Source organism: Bombus impatiens, unplaced genomic scaffold (assembly GCF_000188095.3).
Source record: "Bombus impatiens unplaced genomic scaffold, BIMP_2.2 scf_0019, whole genome shotgun sequence".
Classification (NCBI taxonomy): Eukaryota; Metazoa; Arthropoda; class Insecta; order Hymenoptera; family Apidae; genus Bombus; species Bombus impatiens.
In genome coordinates this window covers 48,529-71,630 of record NT_176438.1, presented here as the reverse complement: position 1 = coordinate 71,630, position 23,102 = coordinate 48,529, and the positions used below count along the sequence as shown (strand labels likewise).

The 23,102-nt window shown below is 38.2% G+C and overlaps 1 protein-coding gene across 6 annotated transcripts in view; it reads left to right on the top strand.

Moving 5' to 3' along the window:
• The window catches only part of LOC100746641, a 47,734-nt gene extending 25,617 nt beyond the window's left edge, over window positions 1-22,117 (top strand). For 5 of the 6 annotated variants that reach the window (XM_024366182.2, XM_024366174.2, XM_024366178.2 and 2 more), the window contains 7 exons: window positions 13,134-13,336; window positions 14,447-14,727; window positions 15,517-15,927; window positions 16,828-17,028; window positions 17,880-18,091; window positions 18,853-18,977; window positions 19,906-22,117. In XM_024366182.2, coding sequence (XP_024221950.1) covers window positions 13,134-13,336; window positions 14,447-14,727; window positions 15,517-15,927; window positions 16,828-17,028; window positions 17,880-18,091; window positions 18,853-18,977; window positions 19,906-20,951 — 2,479 coding nt within the window. In that variant the 3' untranslated portion in view covers window positions 20,952-22,117. The remainder of the gene's footprint in view (window positions 1-13,133; window positions 13,337-14,446; window positions 14,728-15,516; window positions 15,928-16,827; window positions 17,029-17,879; window positions 18,092-18,852; window positions 18,978-19,905) is intronic. The other variant, XM_012382250.3, reaches the window with a different exon arrangement.
• Window positions 22,118-23,102: the final 985 nt, after the last annotated feature.

Sequence of the window (23,102 nt, the reverse complement as noted above, 5' to 3'; positions counted from 1 at the left end):
GAGCCACGAAATTCGTTACGCTGACGAATTATCGTGGCCCTGGCTGATCGATAAGAACCGGCAACTGTTCCTAATTAGGCGAGACGCGTGTTTCGTAGCGCGCCATAATTTCTCTGCGTTGCACCGCGAGTGCAACGGTAATTTAAGATGTAACGGTGGTACACGGCTAATTGGTCAATATTTGATGTTTCTCGGAGGAAACTGGAGTAACAGCGGCTAATTCGTACGAAACATTAAGAGGGCAATGGTAAACGAGTGTTGCACAGTATCATAGCCACGGTGCTTCATTTTCTTCGAATTATTTCCTATCCTCGATTACGAATGCGAGGATATTTTTTCCAGACGATGTCTACCGTGGGAAAAATCGTTGTTCCTGGGAAAGATGGAAATTATGCTGTGTCGTATAATGGCACGTTATTTCGATTCACCTTCTAACGTGCTGTTTCAGAAAATGAAAGTGTCTTTCGTATGCACAACTACCACCAAGCGTTATGTGATTCAACGTTACATATAGTTTTCTTACGTTTTACATTCGCACAGTTAATTACTTATTTATGAAATTGATTGGAATGGAATAGGAATATTTATGAAATTTCTTGACAATTGTGGATCTTAGTCGCCGAAATAAATGTATAGAAAAACACTTACATTACACGTAGAAATGTTATTAAAATAGTTTCATATTTATTTAATATGTGATTTACAAGATATTCGTAGATTGCACCATCTTTTCATCACCATGCGTACGGAGCAGTTGCATTCTTCTCTTTAACTAGACTAACTAGAATCGCAAGAAATTCACGAATAGAAGAAACAAATGAAAATTTGGACAGTCGATGAAAAGAATTAGTCGACAGTTAAAGAATAATAACCAGAAAGTAACGGACATCGAAAAGAATAGCTTCGATGAGACTCAACCTTTCGAATTTCCCTAAACGATACAATTTTCCAGTGGTTAAATTCAATCGCGCAGAAATGAAAAGAAATACTTTGGAAGGAGTACGGGTCTGATTACTTGTTTTTACTGGTCGAAAGTGTCATACGCGTGTAAATTCTGTAGAATTCAAACTACCCAGTAACCGACATTTTTGACTTTTGTTCCGTTTTACTTGTAGCCATTTGCCGAATAGAATAGATCACGGGACATAGAAAATTGATTCTCGATTTTCCAGGTAAAATTTGCAGTAGATTTGTCATTAACTGTTATTGTATTCAATTTAATTATTCCCGAAATAAACTCGATTTTCCAGAATCGATCTTTACCCTACCCTAAGGATTTACGTTATTACAAACGTATACGAACAAAGCAATGTAACATCGCGAAACGGTGAACAATAGACAGCAGTCTCTTATTTTTATCATCTTCGTCTTGTAATTATAATAATCGATAATATAATTTTGAATGAATAGCAACAATAATAAACCTCGTCTGATCGTATCTACGTATTTCTGAAATACTGTAAAATCATTGAAAACCACCATTTATATAATAAAAGATCAGATATCGTGAAAAGGAAAAAATCGATCGACTCTGACGAAACTCATCCTCCAATCATCCCTAAACGCTGGTATTTTCCAGCTTTCAGTCGAGCTTTCTGTTGGAATACAATTTACACGTTGAAGGAGGTAAAGCGGCTTCGAGCTGGCAGCTTGGTTATTTTTCTCCTCTTGCTTTGTCGCGTGAACCAAGCGCATGCCCGGTTTTACACGGAGAGAATCGCGGTGGACAAGCACGCAAGTCGCTCGCGGGATTTTAAATCCCCGTTTCGTTGGATACGTCGCGATTCCATCGCGCCATGGTTTTCGTGTCGCGTTATTTCTCTCCTACCATCGCCTTCTTTTTCTATTCGTTGCATCTACTTTTTCCCTACTTTCTCTCCTTCTCTCTCTCTCTTCCCTTTTTCGTTGTTTTCCCAGGTTTCTCGCGGGGATTCTCGTTTTTTCCCCCTCAAGAGGAACGAATCGAGCCAGCGACACGACGTCTGCTACGATTACGCGCGCGGAAATATTCGAGGAAATGACGATCCCGGTAGTAAAGGCTGACCCGTTAAACGTCGAAGGAAATCGATTTCCGACGAGGTAGCTCGTCGTCGGATGCTACGATTAATCACACTTTCTCTCTTCTCCCTTTAAACGTGTTCGCGTGCGGGAATTTTAGAAATCTAGGTCAGAAATAGGGGGAAAAGCAGGAATCGTTGGTGCACTTGCTGATACATTTTTTTTCATTAGAATTTCGTGTTTCCTTTGAATTTCCTTGTGGAGTATGCGTCAATGCAATAATATATTTTAAAGATTGAGAGCCTTCAAGGTGGAGATTTACGAAGAATTTCTCCCATGTTTAGACTTGCGATAAGTCGTAACTGTAATTTGTTAGAAAGATTCTACGATATTTGACATTCTAATTCATAGAGCAGGAGCAAGAAGAATGTATCGATATATTTTTTAATTAGATTTTCGTATCCTTTGAAATGACGTTACGAAAGACGTGTTTCAATCAATAATAAATTAAAACTGTAAACCATCAAAATCACCTACAATTAAACTCAGTTTACAACAGAATTCCTACATTATCATATTTTAACAAAAGAGAAAAACAAGCAAAAAAATATTCCAGTGGGTCGACTTTCTTCGATTGTGCGTACCTTTATGATTATTAACGACCGTGAACATTGCAGATAGTACGATGATCACGCTTTCTCATAGAATATCGCATCCTTTAGAAAGAAAAAAATCTTTCGGAAAAAGGTTTATCACCCAACTTTAGAAAATTCCAAATGAAAATCGCAGTGGCGGTAAAATTTGTCTTTATACCTTCTACTTTCCAAGACATAGGAATAATTAACACGAACAATTACCATCGAGAAGAAACGTGTCCCTACAATTTGCATAAAAAAATTGCATTAAAATCGACAACGCGTGTTTCTTCGTTAAACAAGTAGCTGTGCAAGGCGAGATCGTGGTACACAGCTGACTATCGTGAATTAAGATCTGGATCGCGTGACAGCTTTTGTTCCTATATACGGAGACTTGTTTCAGTCGATGGCGACAACGAAATCCACGGCGTAGGCCGCGTTCAGCTTGGTTTTTCCACCCACGTCGCGTTCCATCGCGATACCTTTTTAAGGTCAATGGAACGAGTGTCGCGCAGGTGTCCAAAAATAAGACGATCCTTCTCTACCTCGATTTGGACGAGCTCCTGCTCGGAATCGCGTATAGGTCGCCACGATAGGGTTTGAGTCAGCAAACGATTACACCACGTCCGGTTAAGAGAGTTGCATTGCATTCGATAGGTCTGGAGTTTCGTAGAATGAAAACTATTTCAACTACCGATTCGATACTCTGTGCGGTATATGTACGATTTTGTTCGCAACTATTAGGATACTTGTAGAAATTATTGAAATATTACTCAGATATATTAATAATAATTCGATATTACCCACGAGATTATTATCGAAATATGTAGCAATTTCTCTAGTTATAATTATAGTTATATCTTGTTTGAAGCTTTGCACAGAGATAAATAGAATGTTGGACAGACGAGGAATTTGTATATTCAGTGTCGTAAAAAGCACTTCATCTTTACGTAGTTTATTTGCGATAAGATTACATTTTTTCGGGATGAAAAATGACCCAGTGATAAAAATATTCTTCGCGGATGAAGATATTTAGGGATGACGATCTAGCAAATAACGAGCAAAATTTATATTTCCCGGGAAATTTATTTATCATTTGCTGCGCAATATTATTTCCGTATCTTGACACGAGACTGATATTTGTCTTCGTTCAAGATGCAAATATCCGCGAACTGCATCATGAAATTATGAGATATTGCTGAAATATTTTTCAATCTTTCGCGATTTGTGATTAACCTTTCGAATCACCGACATCAAAAATCCGTTCTATTTTCAAGTGCTTAACAATTTGTCGATTCGATATTCGTGCAAATTGTGGAACAAAACCGACACAATTCCACTTGCGCAGAGATTTCCACTGCTTCGAGAGTCGCGGCAGAAGCAAAAGTCGATGTTGCAGCAAAGGTCGACGAAAACGAGAAAGGTGGAAAGTTCAACGAAAATGCCTCGATGCTCGTAACGTTCACGCATAAACATGTTACTGTACACCTGTGCTTACAGTGAGATGAGATTCGCCGCTTGGAATATAAAACAAGCGAACGTGCATAAAGTCCAGTTCGCTAAACAACCGAATTCGTGACTGACCGTCGATTCTCCGATCGAACCATAAACGTACTGGAAAATTCTACAGGAAAAACTCGATTTTCTGTTCGACCTATATATTTCTATATCGAAGTATGCTGGAGAAAAATTAGCTATACAAAATACGCGTACATATTCATAGCCTTTTTAACGCGCCGTGTCTTCTCCACAGTACCAAATCCATTGAATCTTAAAGTATCCTTCGTGGCTTCATCGCCGCTAGAACATTTGAAGATTCACGATAAAATCACTCTGCCACTTGTAACAGAATGTCATTTAACACTTTACCGACCGATAGCCTATTAATCGGCTTTTTGTCGCCGACAACTCTTTTCATTATTTGAGCAGTAATTTGTTATTTAGTACTAAGGTACCTTACTCAGTTGCGTCGGTTGCCTTGCTTTGTAAGCTCCCACAGTTTTATACCAATTTGAACAATTTACCGTTCGCGATGAACGAAGAGAATGGTATTGGAGAGCGTAAACCGAAACAGAGCCGGCGTCAGAGAGAATCTGCGCCTGCTGTTTCCTGACATGCGTATGGTGTTGAACCGCTAGCGGTCTGTTAACGAAAAGAAGACACGCGAAAAGTCTACAAGTTACGCTGTTTCCCAAATTAAAAATGCCTTTTCAATGGTTGAAAATCGATCGAATGTATAGGTGGTAATTTCTTTTTTTACGAATTCGTCATAGCCGAATCTTTCCAAAAATTCACAACGGAAATGGCTATCGTTTCGGTTGCGAGGGTGTTAGTAGATTTAAATCAGAGTTTCGGCCTGCAGGGGAAACGGTTCTGTAAAGCTGGAAGTAAATGCAACGTGGAGTCGCGTCGAACGGAAACGGAATCGAGTTTCGCGGTCGCTTCGAAATTCGAAAAATCCAGGTGTACGCGTCACACCTTCGACGTTCGATTTGCACTCGTATCCAGATCGTATCAATCCTCCATCCCTCCGTCCTTTTTCTTTCAATTCTCCGCTGTCATTTTGTTTCCCCCAGGTGAAAATCTCTATTTTCTAATTTCGCCCTGCAACGCTTTCGTGTTCCACTTCCTCTCTCTCTCTCTTTCTCTTTCTCTCTCGCCTGCCTATTTTGCTCTTGTCCTTTCGTACTTTTTGCCAGCGTACAGGCTGATTCCAACAACTGCGCCAGGCTATTTCAATATTTCGTTTCAACTAACGTGAGAAACGAATCGTCGATATTTTTTTACGTGTACTAATTGTGGGAATTTTATCTAGAATTTTTGAAAATTTATTGCAACTCTGCTAATCGTAAAGATTGCGAGATTTCTTTTTATCATTCAGTAAGGTTTATCATCGAGGAGAGCGTATTTGGAACTTTGAAAAGTTTATTAGAATTGTACTATGATAAAAATTGAGAGATCTTGTATTGTTCGGTAAGATTTATTATTCGAGGAAATTTATTCGGGATTTCACAGAGGCTAGGTATATTGCAATTGTACTAATCGTAAAAATTGTAAAATGTTCCACTATTTAACGTATTCGATGGTATCGTGTGAAACGCACAGAAAGTAGTATTTTAGAAGCAGAAAATTATTGTAAAGTTGACGAGATACGAAAAAGAGTAGCATGTATAATTTAATATACAAGAAAGAAAAGGAAATTGTAATTTTACTTGGCATCGATGCTTTTATAAGAAAGTATTAGGTCGCCGCAAAAGTTTCTTTCCTTTTATCAGTAAATGATAGGCGTACAACATTTTTTATTTTATATTATTTTATCAAATCACGTATGATCCATTTTGTAGTAATAGAACAAAATGTTCTATTCAAACTGCTCTATTACTACAAAATGGGTCATACATAATTCAATAAAATAATATAAAACAAAAAATGTTGCACATCTATTATTTCCTTATAAAACAAAAGCAACTTTTGGAACGACCTAAAATATCCATTTTCGACAGAGAATGATAGACTTTATTAAATGAAACACAATTTTCCTCTACGAGGTTCTCTTAATTTTTCTACGTTTGCTTACAATGGGGTTAAAATAGGGATGTAATCTGGCTTAATTATATTAGAATCACCCTATACATTCGTTCGATCTACGCACACCACGATCCATTCGCAGCGTTTCTCGTCCCGGGAAGAGAGGCACACGTTTTGTCTTTAGAGAATTTTCAATGGCGCGTAAGATTTTCCAGCCGACAGACAGACGTGTCACGAGCTCCTGTGTGTCTCTTTCATCCGCAAAACTGGGTTTCTAGGATAAATCGCTGTGATTTCTAGTTAAATTAACCCTACGGGAGCTGCTGGCTCTTTCTCCGACCTCGTTTCTTTGAATTCTTCTTCAAATTCCTTCTTTCTCATCTTCCTCTGAATTCTCTAATTCAAAAAACAGAAAAATACACCCGAGACAGTGTTGCGAATTTCATACAAATTTCCTATCGCAATTCTATCTCATTCTACCTCATTCTATTTCAGCCGTATGAATTTCCGTGTATTTCATCAATGCAGATAACGATTGTTATTAATTCCATTAATCTTTCCTCGTTTAAATTTTTATCAATTGAATTTCAAGCTTATATGTTTTAAGTTTCAGTTTAAGAGCGTAAGATTATTTTATACCTTTGTAATCACTTTTGCATTTAGTTTTATGAATTTATCGTTACTATTTTACCAATTACAATTCCATCATAAACTTTCCGCAGAACGTGAAATTATTTGATATCATTGCGACAATTCTCATATTTTAACTTCGTGGAATTATTATCATCGTATCCCTTTGCAAGATACTACAATTCTTTAAGCGAAACCGATTCTATTCTACTAAAGTTAATCTTTCCCAAAGTCGAAAAATTTTCAAGAAATCTTGCGTGGTCAGTCCGCCGAACCATATCAATTCTCCTCTTTTTCGAGCTTTCTTTTCTTCTGTTTAGTTCGTGTGATCGTAGAAAAGATTCTTCGACGAGCGTCAATTAAGCGTCATCACGAGAAACGCGAGACGAAGGGACGAAACACGAGAGCAGAAGGGACGAAGCTTTTAGAAACAGGGATTTCCCGGCGTCGATCCCCCGTTTGCTTCGTAATTTCCCGTTTGTTCCCCCGAAAGCGAAGATTGCATTTAATTGCGCGGAAAGCGATCTCGATGCTCGGGGTTGCGAGTCGAGTCTCGATGATAGATCGGTGATTAAAACGCGTTACAGCTACCTCGTGATTGTTTTGAAAGGATTCAGAAACAAGATACAGAGTTTCCAAGATTTCAAGTCTCAGACTCTAATCCATCAAGGACCACTATATACGGTGTAACGACGAGTGAAAAGTATATAGATACATTTACATTTATATTTTCCTCCTCTCAATGTACGTACATACAGAAAGTACGTGAAAACAACGCGTATCTTAAATTTCCAAATGCATTTTTAAATGATAGACGAATTAAAGATTCGGAAAAGTTTTCATCGTCTAAAGAGAATAATTTATCAACTATGTGTTTTCGTGCAGAATAAATAACGTGTCACTGGAACGCACTGAAACGAATAGAAGAAAATAAAACTGAGTAGAATGAGAATATTTGAAAATATTCATATTTTCATGCAACAACGTATGATGCGAGCACGTCGAAGAACATTTTTATTTTATAACATATTACGTCATATTTAAGACGGACGACACACGATACGCGCATAATATAGTACGATTGTCTAGTATTATGTTTATAATAAATTTCACATCTATTAACAAGGATGTGAAAAAGAAACGATATACAATATCTTCGCATTGACACTAGAACAACCGATAGGTAACACGAAGATATTTCTATCAAAACTAGTGAAAATGACTGGTCTTTAAAAAATACGTAGTAATAGAATATTTTTACATTTATTGATTTATTACTTTCTTACAGAAGCAATTCCATGTTATGCAGTACATTTTTGGTATTATTAATCCATCTGGAACCATGGTCCCTAAACGAGGCTAGACACATTTATAAAATTGTAAAACCAATCATTTTGACTGGTGTGGTATTTCTAGTGTTAGCATCTAGCGATCTAACGATCGATCCAGAATTTTCCTGATAACTGATATCATCATATTGAAAAACGTGTGGCAAGTTGCACGAAACGAGGAAACTGGTTAATTCGATAAATACATTGCAGGACCCTTTTACACTTTCACAAGTACCAGTCATTTTGACTGCTATTGGTATAAGTAGCCTTGATACAAAATTATTTTCAGTTTGAATACATAAAAAGGAAAATAAAATTCATTATATTATTCTTTTAGTTATCGTTGCGAAAGTCATTACATCATTGCGGAAAAAGATATAACATGAAGTAAGAATTTTAAAATAACATTATAAAACCAGTTAATTTGACTGGCATGGTAGTTATAGTGTTAAATGAGATAAAAAGTATCCTTTAGAGAATCTTAATATCTTAACGTAGGAAATACATTATCATAATAAAGCAAAATAAATATTAATACCAATAGATACGATATTTATGTAATAGGAAGATGGAACAGGAAAGATAATAAAAAATAATATAATATAATGATACCAATAAATTGCACGTTTTATTATTTCCTCGAAAATAATTCGAACGTCAGTTTCCATTCGACTTAACGCGCACAATATATTTTGGTTGATCGGCGAGTATACAAGAGCCAGCGACACGTATACTTTATTTATGCACTGCGTTAAGCCGGGTTCATAGGATCCACGACAGGATCTAATTTATGCAGGGCGGCATGCACGGATCAGCGATGCATCATTCCTGTTGTCCTCGTCGAATTCACCGAATCTGGGCCAAAACTGTCAAAGTATCGCGAAGATACGACAGTAACGGATTGGATTTGATTCGTTGATCCGATGGATCGTTGCACAAATCGCGTAGTCGCTGCCATAGAAATGTCCGATCAAAATCCAGGTGAACGCAGCTTAAGATTAGCGTCGTAGATTTTGACTTAATTTTATTATTCCATTTAATTCGATAGAATTTTATATTTAAACGCGTATCTCGAGGATTTGTTTTTAGCTATTGGACAATTTTTCTGTCTGGATTAATAGATAGAATAGAATTAAGTTTAAGTTAAGGAAGATTAAATACTAGAAAATTAAATTTTGGAAAATAGTTAATCAGTAATTGCAATATTAAAATAGAGAAGATTTCAGAGAACGAGATTAATCGATTTGTCTCTCAAGTGGTTCAGAATAGTTGAAATATTGTAGAAGATTCAGTTTAGGGAAGTTTAAATACCAAGGACGATTAAAACAATTTTAATATATATATTTTTGCGTGGAAATGCCGGTGAAGATGACGTTGAATTTGAGAAACGCTGGTAAGATAGTACTCGGCGAAAAATCCAAATGAAACGGAGAGTACGTGCGCGTCGAAAGCTCCGATAACGGTGCACGCTTTAATAGTTTTACGATTGTCTCGCGAAGTGCATTAATAATAGCGGAAAACAGGCAGCCAATGGAAAATCCGATATCGACGCCCGGTTGCTCGCGAAATAATGTGTTTGACTTCTATTCGAATCGGCGATACGTAGGACGAGAGCAACGTGCGAGTTGTTAATCTTTCAATTTCCGAGTTCTCGAGCCGATAAATTTCGCCAAACTTATCGTTGTAATGGCGTTCCATTGCCGTCGAAAGAGATCCATGGAAAATTAATAGAATGATCGATAATGCAAATTTTGCGGTATTTTGTATTATAGGAATTTATGTTTCGCTGCTTCATTATGGACAATTTAAAAAATACAAAGTAGAGACGTTTGAAGATAGTTGGACAAGCTGTTCTCTGAAATTCAATTTGTGCGTGTGGCTTTCTTTGTGGGTGCGTGGATTTGATCGCGTGTTGATAAAATTCGAAAGAACATTCAAGTCTCTTAGAAATCGTCTAATTTCAATCTTTCGATGGGTATCAGCACCGAATATTTACAACACCGAATTAATTTTCATTTGTAAAGGATTTAGTCGTGTTCCAATCACGTCGGGGTCACCAATGTAGAGGATAGTTGATTTGTTCGAATAACGAGATAACTCGCTGTTGAAAACCAACCAGTATAAGTAAGGAGTTCAGTATCTACGAGTTATCAACGAGTTGTCAACGATCTAACTAGAGATTTACACTATCTTTAGCGAATCTGTTAGTACGAGCGATTATTGTCTGTATTAATTTATTTATCATTTTAAATATACATGACGGTTTTCAACAGCGAGTTATCTCGTTATTGACAAACCAACTATCCTCTACACATTATTTACATGGAAAGATGGCGTTTCCGAGAGCCTGCAGCTTCTAAATTGCAATTTCTGCATTCTAAATTCGAGTTTTCTTTCATTTAAGGGGGTGTCCTGAATTAGAATAAAAAATATCGCAAAAAGACGCGGTTTTAGAACATTCTAATTCAGGACACCCCCTTAAGCACTGTTCCACATAGCCATATACGTTATTTCCTTTAGTAGTTTCAAATGTGTTGCAATATTGTTTGCTTCTATTCAGAAATATATTTTTAAACAGTGCAGGTGAAAATTAAAAAATAATTGTCCCCTTCTGGCTCAATAAATTCCTGTCTGCATAGATGAATAAAAGTCAACTTTTATGAGATTCGCATATTCAATGCTATAATAAAGTGAAACATGAAAAAGTCGTAAAACAAGTAGTTATCAAAAGCTCTGCTATTCTTGGAAGAATGCGTAATAGCCAGAATCCATAAAACCAACAACAACTCTATCGAAGCTTATAATCAATTGTAAAACAAACTGAAATATCTCTCTCTCTCTTAAAAAAAAAAAAAAAAAAGAAGAAGAAACGAGGAAGAAACAAATACCTTAAACCTGCAAGAATACAATGTATTGCATGAAAAATGTGTGACGTATGGGTATTTTTTCCCAAAATATTTTTCATCCTCTTGACAGCGTGTCCATACAAAGCACGCGAATAAAACAGGCTATAAACGCAACGGAAGAATAAATCGAAGATGAAACGTTCGAATGGGTAGAATTTGCTTTTTACTCGGCTACTCGAATCGTTCCAACGAAAGGAATTCGAAACAGGTTACGGGTGGGTGGGGGAGGGGTTGAGTGTACAAAAACGTTAATCGATGGAATTCCACGATTTTCGTCGATATTCTCGAGTCGTCCTCGCGCGTCACAATCTCTCTGTCTCTGTCTCTCTTTGCCTCCTCGGGAAGAAGTTAAAAGGAAGTTTCGTACAAAAGGACGAGAAAGAGCGTGCACCGGGAGAAATTCCAACGACGTCTCGCGTCCCCGGAAGAGTTATGGCTCGGGGGACACGAAGAAACACGGCATGCATTTGCGAGTAACCGTATAATAGAGCCACGTTGTAGCGATGCCAAATAATTTCGCCGGGGTCAGGCCGAAATTTTCGAAATAGAGAAATTGTAGCTGAATCAAGAGGCGGAAGTGACGGGACCCCTGTGCGAACCGTTTCTGGATAATATAATGGAGGGACGAGAAGAGGCAAGTTGGCACCGTTGTTCTTCGTTTAAATGTAATGTAAAAGCCGCGCTAATGAGAGAACGAGAATTCCCAAGAGGCATTTTTCAGAGGAAAGGACTTTCACGAGGAAGAATTGGAAACACAGTTGTTCTCAGCACTTGATTCGCCACACTGAATTTACAGAATGGAAATTATTTGGTATTCATTTCAAATAGATTCTTAAGTATAACAAGAAACAAATAATAGTGGAACGATAATTTGTACCCATTTGGCGATTGGAAACACGTTTAAGGGCATGTCCTGAATTAGAATATTCTAAAACAGCGTCTCTTTGTGATTTTGTTTAGAAGGAAAAGAAAGAGATGAAGTTATTGAATTTTGAGATATGGTTTTATATATATTTAACGAACACAAAAAAATTCTTTTTAAAGTAAGAAAAAAATTATAACAGATTTCTAAGCCTATTTCATGGGCTGCAGTTTTCAATCGGCGTGAAAGATCCACCTCGTAATTTTTGACTGAAAAACCAAAAAAGGATTAAATTATTATATATTTTTCTTTTCGATGAAGTAAAAAAGTTCGTCAAACAGTTTATTTAAATAATTGTTATAGCACCTTAAAGTTTATTTTTTCTTTTTAAAAAACACATTTTTCCTTTAAACCCGCCAAAATGTTTAATTTCACACTATTTTCTGCCTTTCTTTTTTTAGTTCATCGAGTTTAAGTTAAATAGAAATCATTCACAAATACATATGCAACGATATCTGTCTTGAAGAATGTCGAGGAATTTTGGTGGAAACGAGTTCTTGTTTTATCGTTTCGTCGAACATAGCAAAGTTTCAGTTTGTTGGTTCCCGGTATCCTCTCGGTAACATGCAAATTCTGCATGTTTATACATCTGTGGGCTATTTATAAGTGCAGAAGTACGAGGACCAAGCGAACTGCCATTTATCGTATCTAACGATTCTATTTATTTGTCAGTGTACGTGGACATATGAATCTGCATAAACAATTACGCCAGAGTGTCCGTTTCAATGTTTCATTTTTCTTTTCAAAACGTAATTGTCCCATCATAAATTAAAGTACAAACTGCTCCGTTAATTAGACCGATAAATATCTGTCGGAGATATTGAGTTGGCAACTAAATGATTGCGGATTTTGTCATTAGATGGTAATGACAAAATCCGCAATCATTTAGTTGCCAACCCAATAGATTGCAAGTAAAGTTCTCTGCTACGTTAGCGTACGATTTAACACGCTTTCTGCATCGGCGACGTAAAACACGTAAAATGCGTAAAATAGATGGCAGATGCAGTGCACACCCCATTAACGCGAATTACTATACCAAACACCTAACACGATCCGAAACTGCGAAACTTTCGCAACCACCCATACACGTTTTATTTTCACGCTCATCGTCATCCCCATAGGTACGACGACATTTTCGCAGTGGCGCGTATTATTTAGCGGTTTCTCTCGGATCTATTTGCAGCTCCGAAATAGGGTACGCTGGTTCGCCGCCAAGGGAGCTTCTCACCAGGGGCAGAAGCATAGATTCCGTGGACAGGCTTTTTCAACCGAGCGACTGGGTCGACGTGAACCTCGAAGTGCCGAGTACACCGAGGGCGAGCTCCGCTCTCACGAATTTAACCGTCGACACGAGCCTCTATCCGGCCACCACCCCCACGTCCAGCTGTAAGCTCGCAATTTATCGTTAGCTCGTATTGCAAGCCGTATCCTTAACGAGAACACGCTGGTTCCGACATGTCGGCTGATAAGGATAGAAACAGCGTGTATCATGAACCCTTGTGCAACACCTTCGTTGCATCGGTATACGTATTTGTAAATAACTATAGCAGACAAGATCCCTGCCCTTACAGCCAAACCCTAACTCTCCGCCATTCGAGCTTTCTAAGCTCCAAGTGAGAGGAAAAAATAGGCTGGAAACTATGAGTTTGGCCGGCAGGTTGGAAACTTTCGATCTGGCCCTTGTTACGTGTTTATCCCCTGGCTGCTGCTTTTGCCAAGAAATTTCCACTGCAGCATTTCCCTCGCGCTATCTTCCTTTTAATAGTTTCTGCATAGAGCCAAGTTAATTATAGCACGTCCATGTGTTTTTGAAATTTTAGCGTTTACCTTTTTGTCGACGTATTGTAACTTGTTTATATATATTGTTGTTATTATTATATTATTATAATTTATTATTATATTGTTATAACTGGATTTTCATTATAAGCGACGAATGATGTAACTGATCAGAATTTCTCATTAGGATTTTGTTTAGATTTGTTTTCTCATTAGGAGATATAGTGGAAGTTTGCCAATTAGTGGAGCAAGGGATGAGTTTAATTTTAGTGGAAACGAATTTTATTTTATCGAATCTTACGCGAGAAAAGAAAAGAAAAGAAACGAAGGAGAAAGATCAGAGGATGATGGAACTTTTTAAACAAAGTAAAGTCTTCTTCCATGTCGTGACAGTTACACAAAAATTCGTCAGAAATTCTGCGTTCTACTTATCCTGGTTCAGAAATCTTAATGTGCCATTCAAAACTAAAATTCAAAAATTTTGACAAGTCGACAAACGTTTGATACATCAACGTGGATATCGATAAATCGCATTAAATTTTCCTTCAATCTCCTTAGGTTACCTTACAAATCAATTAAGAATCATTTTCGTAGCCACCCAAGGCCTCAAGCTCTGTTTGCTTGCTGTTTATTTCTACGTTGATGATATCGAATAAATTTCTTTCAGTGCAAACAAACACGCAAAATGTCTAAAAATTCGTCATAAATCCCAAAATTCAGGTTCGAACCTGAAGGATGTCACGCCGATTCCACCACCCAGGCGCCGGAAGCGGAACAAGGGCAGGCCCCTGCCGCCGAAACCGGACGAGATCGCAGAGAATTCGTGCAATGGTCCAAAACGAGGAGAAACCGGCGATGAACCGTTGTACTCATCGGTCAGGTCACCGAAAAGCAGCGGAGACGAGCAGGAGAAGGAAGAGGAGGTGAAAACGGATAAACATCGGTCTTACGACGACGCAGGACGCGATGGCAGAAGAACGAAAGAGATTTACGAACACAAGGCGAGTCACCCGGACAATCTCCATTGGAAATTCCCTCGTGACTCGATATTCACGAGAATATTTACCGTCGCGTAAAACGGGCCGCGCGATTCACCAAACAAAAGGGAATCTGTGAAACAAATATCGACGCGACATTAGGAAATATTTACAAATCGGGTCGAATCGAACCAACCGTTCGTTACGGGCACAAGGGGTGGATAAGGGTGAGGATTGTAGCTTTGTTGAAATAAAGTCGACGAAGGATTCTTTCGTTATTCCAGAATCAGCGTTCCTTTCCTGCTATTCTTATTCATCATCGCTGCTGTCTTTTTTCAAATTTGATTTTCTTCTAGTTTCCACGTATCGCCTTTAAACGTTCCGTTTCTATTGGGTTGGCAATTAAGTGATTGCGGATTTTGTCATTAAGTGGTATTAACAAAATCCGCAATCACTTAGTTTCCAACTCAATATTTTCGATTCGTGATTTTTACTTTAGTCGTGTTGCGCGTTTCTTGTGTTTGAAATTCTGGCAAAAGAAAAGGATAAAATGGATGTGACAAATATTCAAAATAGTACGTAGTAATTGTCAAGTATGCCATTCGTTACAATATTTAATGGAAAAAAATAAATCTCTATTTAGGTTCTTTAATTCTGCTCGTACAAAAGCCGCGTAAAAGTTCTTAGTATATCGATAACTTGGTTGAAAAAATAGTCTGAAAGAAAGCAACACCTTACCTTACCTTTCGCCAGCATTATCTATGCTCTTCCTTCATCGATGCTAATGAGTGAACCGATTTTCCGGGTCTGCAGGTTAACGGGACCGGAAGGATAATATCGAGCGACGTGGTTTCCGGGAAGAGGAGTTTCGAGAGCAGCCAGCATCAGCGTAAGGAGAGCGACGAGTACGAGAAATTCGCAAGGAATCGGACAAGCAAGGACTCGTCGACTCCTAACCGTGTGGAGAAGAGAAGCAAAAGGGAGATCGAGAAGCGAACGAATGATTCCTCGAGGGATCAGGAGAAATCGAGCGGTAACGCGAGGGCCAAGAACTTCAGCACCGTCAGTCTGCCAAATTACGACGAGTTGGACGTGGCTAGGCATCGGCCGAAGGAAAACGACGACCACGAACAACAGCAGGACAAAACGAGCAAGTGTAGGAGACCCGTCAGAAGCAGCACCGGGTCGCTTCCGGCTGAATCTTTCCTCTCGCCGTTTTCAGATGTACGTATACTCAACTTTCCCTACGAATTTTCGGCCATCGGTTGTCTTCCACAGGCTCGCGCCTAAAGAAAATTTGAACGTCGTTTCGATTCGTTCGGCGCTTCTCTTTGAGAAATCTCGATCGATCAGGTGTTTCGAATGTTAATTCGAATCTCTTGGTTGTTTCGGTTTGGGGGATGCCGAAAGATTGAATGCTTGCGGGTGCTTTAATTTTAATCGTTTGGCTTTGCACAAAGGATTTTCGGCGTTTGAATATTCGAGCGGAATAAATGATGGAAATCTCGTCAATTTACAAGGCAAACTAAGCGAAGTTAGAAAGATCAGGTTACTAGATAACGTGAATCGTTAGAATCAGGTCAGTCAGGTAAATTGGAGATCAGATTTGGTAGGGCAGTAGTTCAGATACGTGGGTTGATTATGTAGATTAAGTAGATCAAATAACCCAGCAGAGTTAGGCAAGTGAGATTTGGTAGATTGGCTGAGAAGCAGCAGGTAGTTGAAGTACGTTGAGTCGATTATGTGCATCAGATAGTCGACGCGTTAAATCGACTAGAGCACGCACATAAGGTTCAAGTCTGTTACCGATATATCGTCAAAGAAAAATGACGTCTCAAGAGACGACAAGCGTTAAAGAAAAACGAGAACGATGGTGTTAAGACATCGTCTTATTCTTCTTAATGACGCAACTTCTAAATACTTCAACGTTGAAATGTATTGCTTATGGCAACGAATTCCGTGATATTCCAAGACGTAGAATACACATTCGTTCTTCTTCTGCGCGGTTCACTGTGTTAACCACATCGCATGCTTTATGTGGTAGTGGGTACCCGCAACGAAAGGGTTAAACCCAGGCTGACAACGATTCGGCTGGATAACGCTTGAATTTATTCTAATCCACAGAAAACGAGCGTACGATTGGAGGACTACATTCCGAGGTCCGATAGCCTAACGCCGTACGAGGTGTTGGAGAAGTTGGACTGTGGTACAAACGGACTGGTTACAGACGAATTTGTGAGATACGATCCAAATAAACCGGAAGACTGGCAGCTAGGTGACGTGGATAACTGCGAACTGAATCGTCATCGACGTCTTTCCATCGAGGTACGATCCAATCGCTCATCGATGTATACGCATATTTACGTATAAACATTGTATGAATGTTGTAGAATTTAAAGGGGTATCCTGAATTAGGATGTTCTAAAACAGCGTCTTTTTGTGATTTTTTTTTACAAGGGAAAGAAAGAAACGAAGTTATTGAATTTTGAGGTATGGTTTTATATATATTGAACGAATACAAAAGTTAGTTCATCGAGAAGAAAAGTATATAATAATTTAATCCTTTTTTGGTTTTTTGTTTCGGTCAAGAATTACGAGGTGGATCTTTCCCGCCGATTGAAAACTGCAGTCCACGAAATAGACTTAGAAATCTGTTATAATTCTTTTCTTTGCTTCAAAAAAAATTTGCTTGTGTTCGTTAAATATATATAAAACCATACTTCAAAATTCAATAACTTCATCTCTTTCTTTTCCTTCTAAACAAAATCACAAAGAGATGCTGTTTTAGAATATTCTAATTCAGGACACCCCCTTAATTTAATTTATCGTAATGGGCCGTACTACCACATATAAACATCCAAAATATTTGTTTTTCACCTTTCACTACAAACAATCGAACAATACAATCGCATGGTACTTTGGTAATAATTTTGAAATGAAGCAGCGTGCAGAATTCTTGGAACGTGTAATTTCTTCGTCATCTTGCCGAGCCGCATAATCGTATACATAAAAAGCAACTTCAGATCGAAATAAAGACTTTTCCTCAAAAAGTATCTTATATGTTAAACAAAAAGAGAGAAATCTACGTTTCTTGTTGCAAACGTTGCATTAGAATCGTCGACCGGAAGTTAGGGTCCTTGTAAAATAGATACAAGATACAAGAGAAGGATTTCCAGGACATTACGGGACTGAACGATGAGGAGAAGAAACGAGTTCGCGAGGATGACGAGGACGTCGTTGATTTCTCGGCCGGTCGAGAAGACGAAAGAAGATCCCCTTTGGCGAATGTTCCAAGATCTCCGATCTTCTTGGAGAAGCCGGAGGCATTTGGAAAAACAGCGTCCCCAGCGCTCGCCCAGCCGGAGTACATCGAAGTGGATCAAAATAGGTCGGTAGAGATTATCTATGGTCGGTGTTGCGGGGATTAAGTGGGTTTAATCGAGGTGCCCAGATGCCAACCGTTGTAAGTCCATATTCCGTGGTCTTAACATTTTAACCATTGTATAATCTTCGCTCGCCACTTTCCAAACTCACATTATATCTATTCCAGTCGTTTGTTTATATGTTAGTACTTAGAGTATAACTTGCTAGATTTGCAAATATATAGACGTAGTTATAGGAGAGGTTGTTAAAGCTATACAGACGATGATTACAGCGTTGTTACGATATTTGTAGTGTATCACTGTAGAGTGTGACTATTATCAAAGTAATTAAAATCTGCTTTGACTGGTTCAAATGCTTTTGTTGGTTGAGTTTGTTCAAGTTTGAACAAGAATGGACTTAAAATGGAATTTATATCTTTTCACGTTTCGAGAACAAACTTGATATTTTACATCCGAGGCAATATTTTTGTCTATTAGATTTAAGCATTTAAAATTCTCGTCTACTTGTTAAGGTTTTTATGATATTAACACAGGATTGTACGTTAAGTGATAAACAAATAGTTTTAAATTCTGTTGCACGAAGTGAAAAATTCACAGAAATGAAATTTTAAAATAAAACTTTAACGCGGGTTATCAACAATCAGGTTTGTCTATGGAAAATTGAAATGAGGCATTTTTTTATTAGAAAAAGATATCACATTTTCAATAATACAAATCGTGATACATTTGCGAGAATAATGTTTGTTTGCACTTTTTTTTTGCATAGATCTCACTTGAGGTACTTCGATCAACCGAAGCTTACGGATAGCTGCAGAGTTTCGTGTGTCCGGGAGTCGTCAGAGTCTAAAGAGCCGTTTTTCCTGGACGAGGCGAAACATCGTTCTGCTTTGGGTAAATAGAAGCAAGAAACAAAACTGTTTCGACCTTTCGTTACTTTCTGCTTTGAGAAATAACCCTGGTAATAATACGACTCACGGTTCAGCACGATATATCAAGCTGTCAATGTTCCTTCCCTTCGTAAATCCTAAAACCTCGTCGAACCTATCAAGTGGAATGCGTGAAATTAAGCTGTTGCGCAACCGTGACGTTTCAGGTCACGATTTCCAAGATTTCGAAGCCATTGTCATTAAGAACCGTATGAAAAATCAATTTTTTTTATAGAAATATCTCTTAGAAACATTTATAGTCGTCTAAGGTTTTACCTCTTAAAGTCCAAATCTTTCATTTCCATGAAAATTCTAATTAAAAATATCCTAATATCACATCCGAATTCTAAAATCTAGTTATCTACCTAAATCTAGAAATTAAAATTCCATATTTCAAAGACTTCTTGAGCCTAGAAATACTCAAACTTCAAATGTCAGTCACTTCAAACCGAATTGCAAACCTATCTTCCGCAATCTAAAAGTTTTCAAAACTCAATCTTTCAAGAGCCCAATGATAGCTCAGAATGAAAATCACGTCTCTAAACCTCCAAACCTAATAAAGCATCTAAATTTCAAAACCTAAATGGGATAAAGTTACCTCTAAAGACCCCAATTACCGTGAACGAATCCAGAATTCCATCCGATATCCATCAAATTCTCAAAGAAGAAACACGAACAAATTATCTGAAATCAAAAGACGAAAGTCCAAAGTTTAAACTTCCTGTATTACCTCTACTACTTCGAGAACCTCAAGAAACCCAACAATCAGCACAATTCCAAAACCAGGAATCACACTCGTCCATACCCAGCATTCCTCTTGACCAGCATGATTGAGCAGAAAGGACCCAACTATCTTCGAACGTGACTAACGCGTTAAACGCGCACCCTCTTAGCAGATACGCTCACTGGGACCATGGAAGGGAAGCCAGAGACCGATCGATCGGGTCAATCGAGGATGACGTTCGCCAGGAGCTTGTCAAACGAGAGCGAACCGAACGAGAACACCTACGAAGCAAAAGATTTACACAGCCACGCGATCAACCTGATCAGGACCATCTCAGAGGAGTCTTTGCCACGCGAGATGCTGGAGGAAGAGCAGCTGGATGATTTCTTCGATGCCAAGCTGGCTAAAAACGTCCATAATAATCTGAGGAAAAGTCTAGACGACTGGAAGACCAACACACCACCTCCTAGTCCTGAGCCTAAGATCAAATCTGACATTTTAGACGCTGATCACTCGACTTTGTTAAAAGTTCTCAAGGAAGAAATTGCAGAAGAAAGCAACCTAAGTTCAATGACACCAAGCCTGACAGAACTGGAAGCTGCTTTGTCAGACATGCTAGAGAAAGAAGATTCTCAGGAAGCGTCTAAAGAAGAAAATAGATCAAACTTTACCGACGAACAAGTTGTAAAGAAACTAGAGCTTGACGTTCAGAGGGGTTCTGATACTATTAACGGAAAAATGGATAGTTTGTCGAATGAAAATGGAGGAAGAACGAGTGATTTAAATGTAGTTGACCAAGAGATGAGGAATTCCAATGCCCTTGAAATTCCAGCACCCGCGAAGCAGATTGTAGAAGGGAAAAAGCTAGTCTCAGGAAGGAAGGTTTCATTTTGTTCTTGGGAAGAGTCTGTGGCGAATATGGAGACTCGGCACGAGCAAGAATCTGTTGATTATTCACTGGATCTAGAGAAAAGGAACGTTCCTTGTTTAGACGATGATCGAGGTACAGGCGACAGAGGAGGCATTTTTCTGGATGTTCCGCCAGAGAAGCCGAGCAGATTGAATAGGAGCTTGGATGATCTTCTGGAGAACAGGAACGTTGTTCCTACACCTCCTAGAAGGAGGAACAGGAGTGTTGGTGTGGTCAAGAAGGAGTTTGAAGTGGCGCAAAATGGCACCGTCTCGGAGCACCTCTCGGATGACAGACTCATTTAATCGTTCTAAGTGATGATCTTCTAAGGACATTTCCAGAGGATGTTGTCACTGTTGGTGGAACTAATGTAGCATGGTTGTAAATTGAAGCATTTAGTGGCGGCATTGATTGATATACAGTGGCTCACTGTAGTATTCGAATACTTGTGGAAATCTTCAATGAATTATTGTACAGTGTTCAGAATGTTTTATATTACACATACAATATGCACATAAAAGATTTCTAGAATAAGCGTTCAAACACTTTCACGAGCCATTGTAGATGGAACTAGGTTGGGTCTTACAGAACCATTTTGGATGTTATGGGGGTTTACGTGTGTTCGTAACGAGTATGAGTGAGAAATTACAATCATGACACGCGCAGCGACTGAACATCAATAAATATATTATTTGTGTATATTTTGTTGTATGTACATATTGCTATGGACACAGAATGCGTTTCACAGAGAAGTTGCTATCTGTCGATATTTATTTGATTCGGTAGACAGTCTTTGGCGATATTTTACAGCGAACAGTCTACCAAATGATCGTAGCAAAACGTTAATTATATTAATTTCTTTCTTATCTTTGTTTTTAATTCTCTGTAAATAGACGTGTCTTCCTCAGATTCGAAGGAAACAACTCTCTTAATGTATTAACTGTGTACGTGTTCGTTTACAGAATGAACATCCTAAAACGGATAGTACAACTAATCCATAAATAAGACAAGAAGAAACGACGAGTGTTTTCTGTTTGAGACATTCATTTTTGAGAAAATCGAGTTTAAATTTACCAAGCACCTGTACCTTTGGATAAATTCCGCCCGAACAAAGGTGGCATAAACATATAGAAGATTATTCCGCGGACAAACATAAATCAAAACTGTATAACAAATCGATGGAACGTGCAATGATTCTAAACTGGTAAATTTCGACTCTTGACCGATTTTACGACCTGGCTTTATCAGTTCCACCAACAATATACGCAAGAACGGTTGTTCAAATCAAACATTTTCGAAATATGGTTGCAGCTACTGCAAAAAGAGACGAAATGGTGAAGATGGACTTGTCGATTAAGCAAATTGTAATATTCGCGACATGTTCGACGATGTTGACGATTATAAATAGTTTTACGAATTGTTGTTACTGTAACGTGGATCGTAATAAAGATTATGCCGCTCGTTCGATTTATTTCGCGAGTTAATTCGACGGGACTTCCAAAGCGCGACAGAAGATTCTTCCTCCACCGATTTCCTGCCATAGGAAACTTTTTAACGAACTTGCCGCTTTCGAAGAAACGACGTCGTCCTTCGAAAATCGCGAAACTTCGTTCGAAAAGTTTTCGATCAAAGGGATCGCAGATGTTCGCGCCTTATTCTTGTCCGCGACACTCGTCAGATTGTTTGATTTCGATGAACAAGCTGTCGTATCGCTTGGAATTAGATCGTAAAGTTATCGTATTGTTCTAAACACGTTGCATTGATATGCAAACATTGCAATGTCTTACTTCGTACTAATTATCGTTTTAACGTTATTTAATGATTTTTGAAGATTTTTATATAATTCGAGATATACAGATTCAGATGCTTTCTTTGTCACTTCTGACGATGCTGAGAAAATACTTAGCGGTTTTATCATTTACTTCACTTTGAAATTGATTATACTTGTTTCTATTTCGAACAATTAGCGTAGGATCACCGTGGTAATTTTAAGCTTTAGAAAAATCATATCGCAAGTGTACTGATTTCATGGTTTCGATGAAACATTGATGGATAGAGCGTGAAATTGACATATAAAGATAAAGGTTTATTTTTTTAATATAGAAATAGAACCAAATTAAATGAGATTAAATTAACGTTAGAAAATAATTTATAAATTTCGATAAAAATCTTTCAAGAGAGGAATTCAGAATTTCGTTGCAATCAGTATATGGAGAGGGATAACACGTTTCGTAGTATAGCGGAAAGTTTACACAAAAACATACCAAGCTTGGCGGCAAATTCCATCAGTCGCAAAACTCCATCAACACCGTCGCGCACCCCAAAACGAGTTTTCACGACCAGTCCATCAAAAATTTGCGCCAAACAACAAACGAATTCGAGCTAACATAGATCCCACATTCCGAAACTTCTCGGAACCCAATTGCCACCGTTCAAAAAAAAAAAAAAAAAAAAAA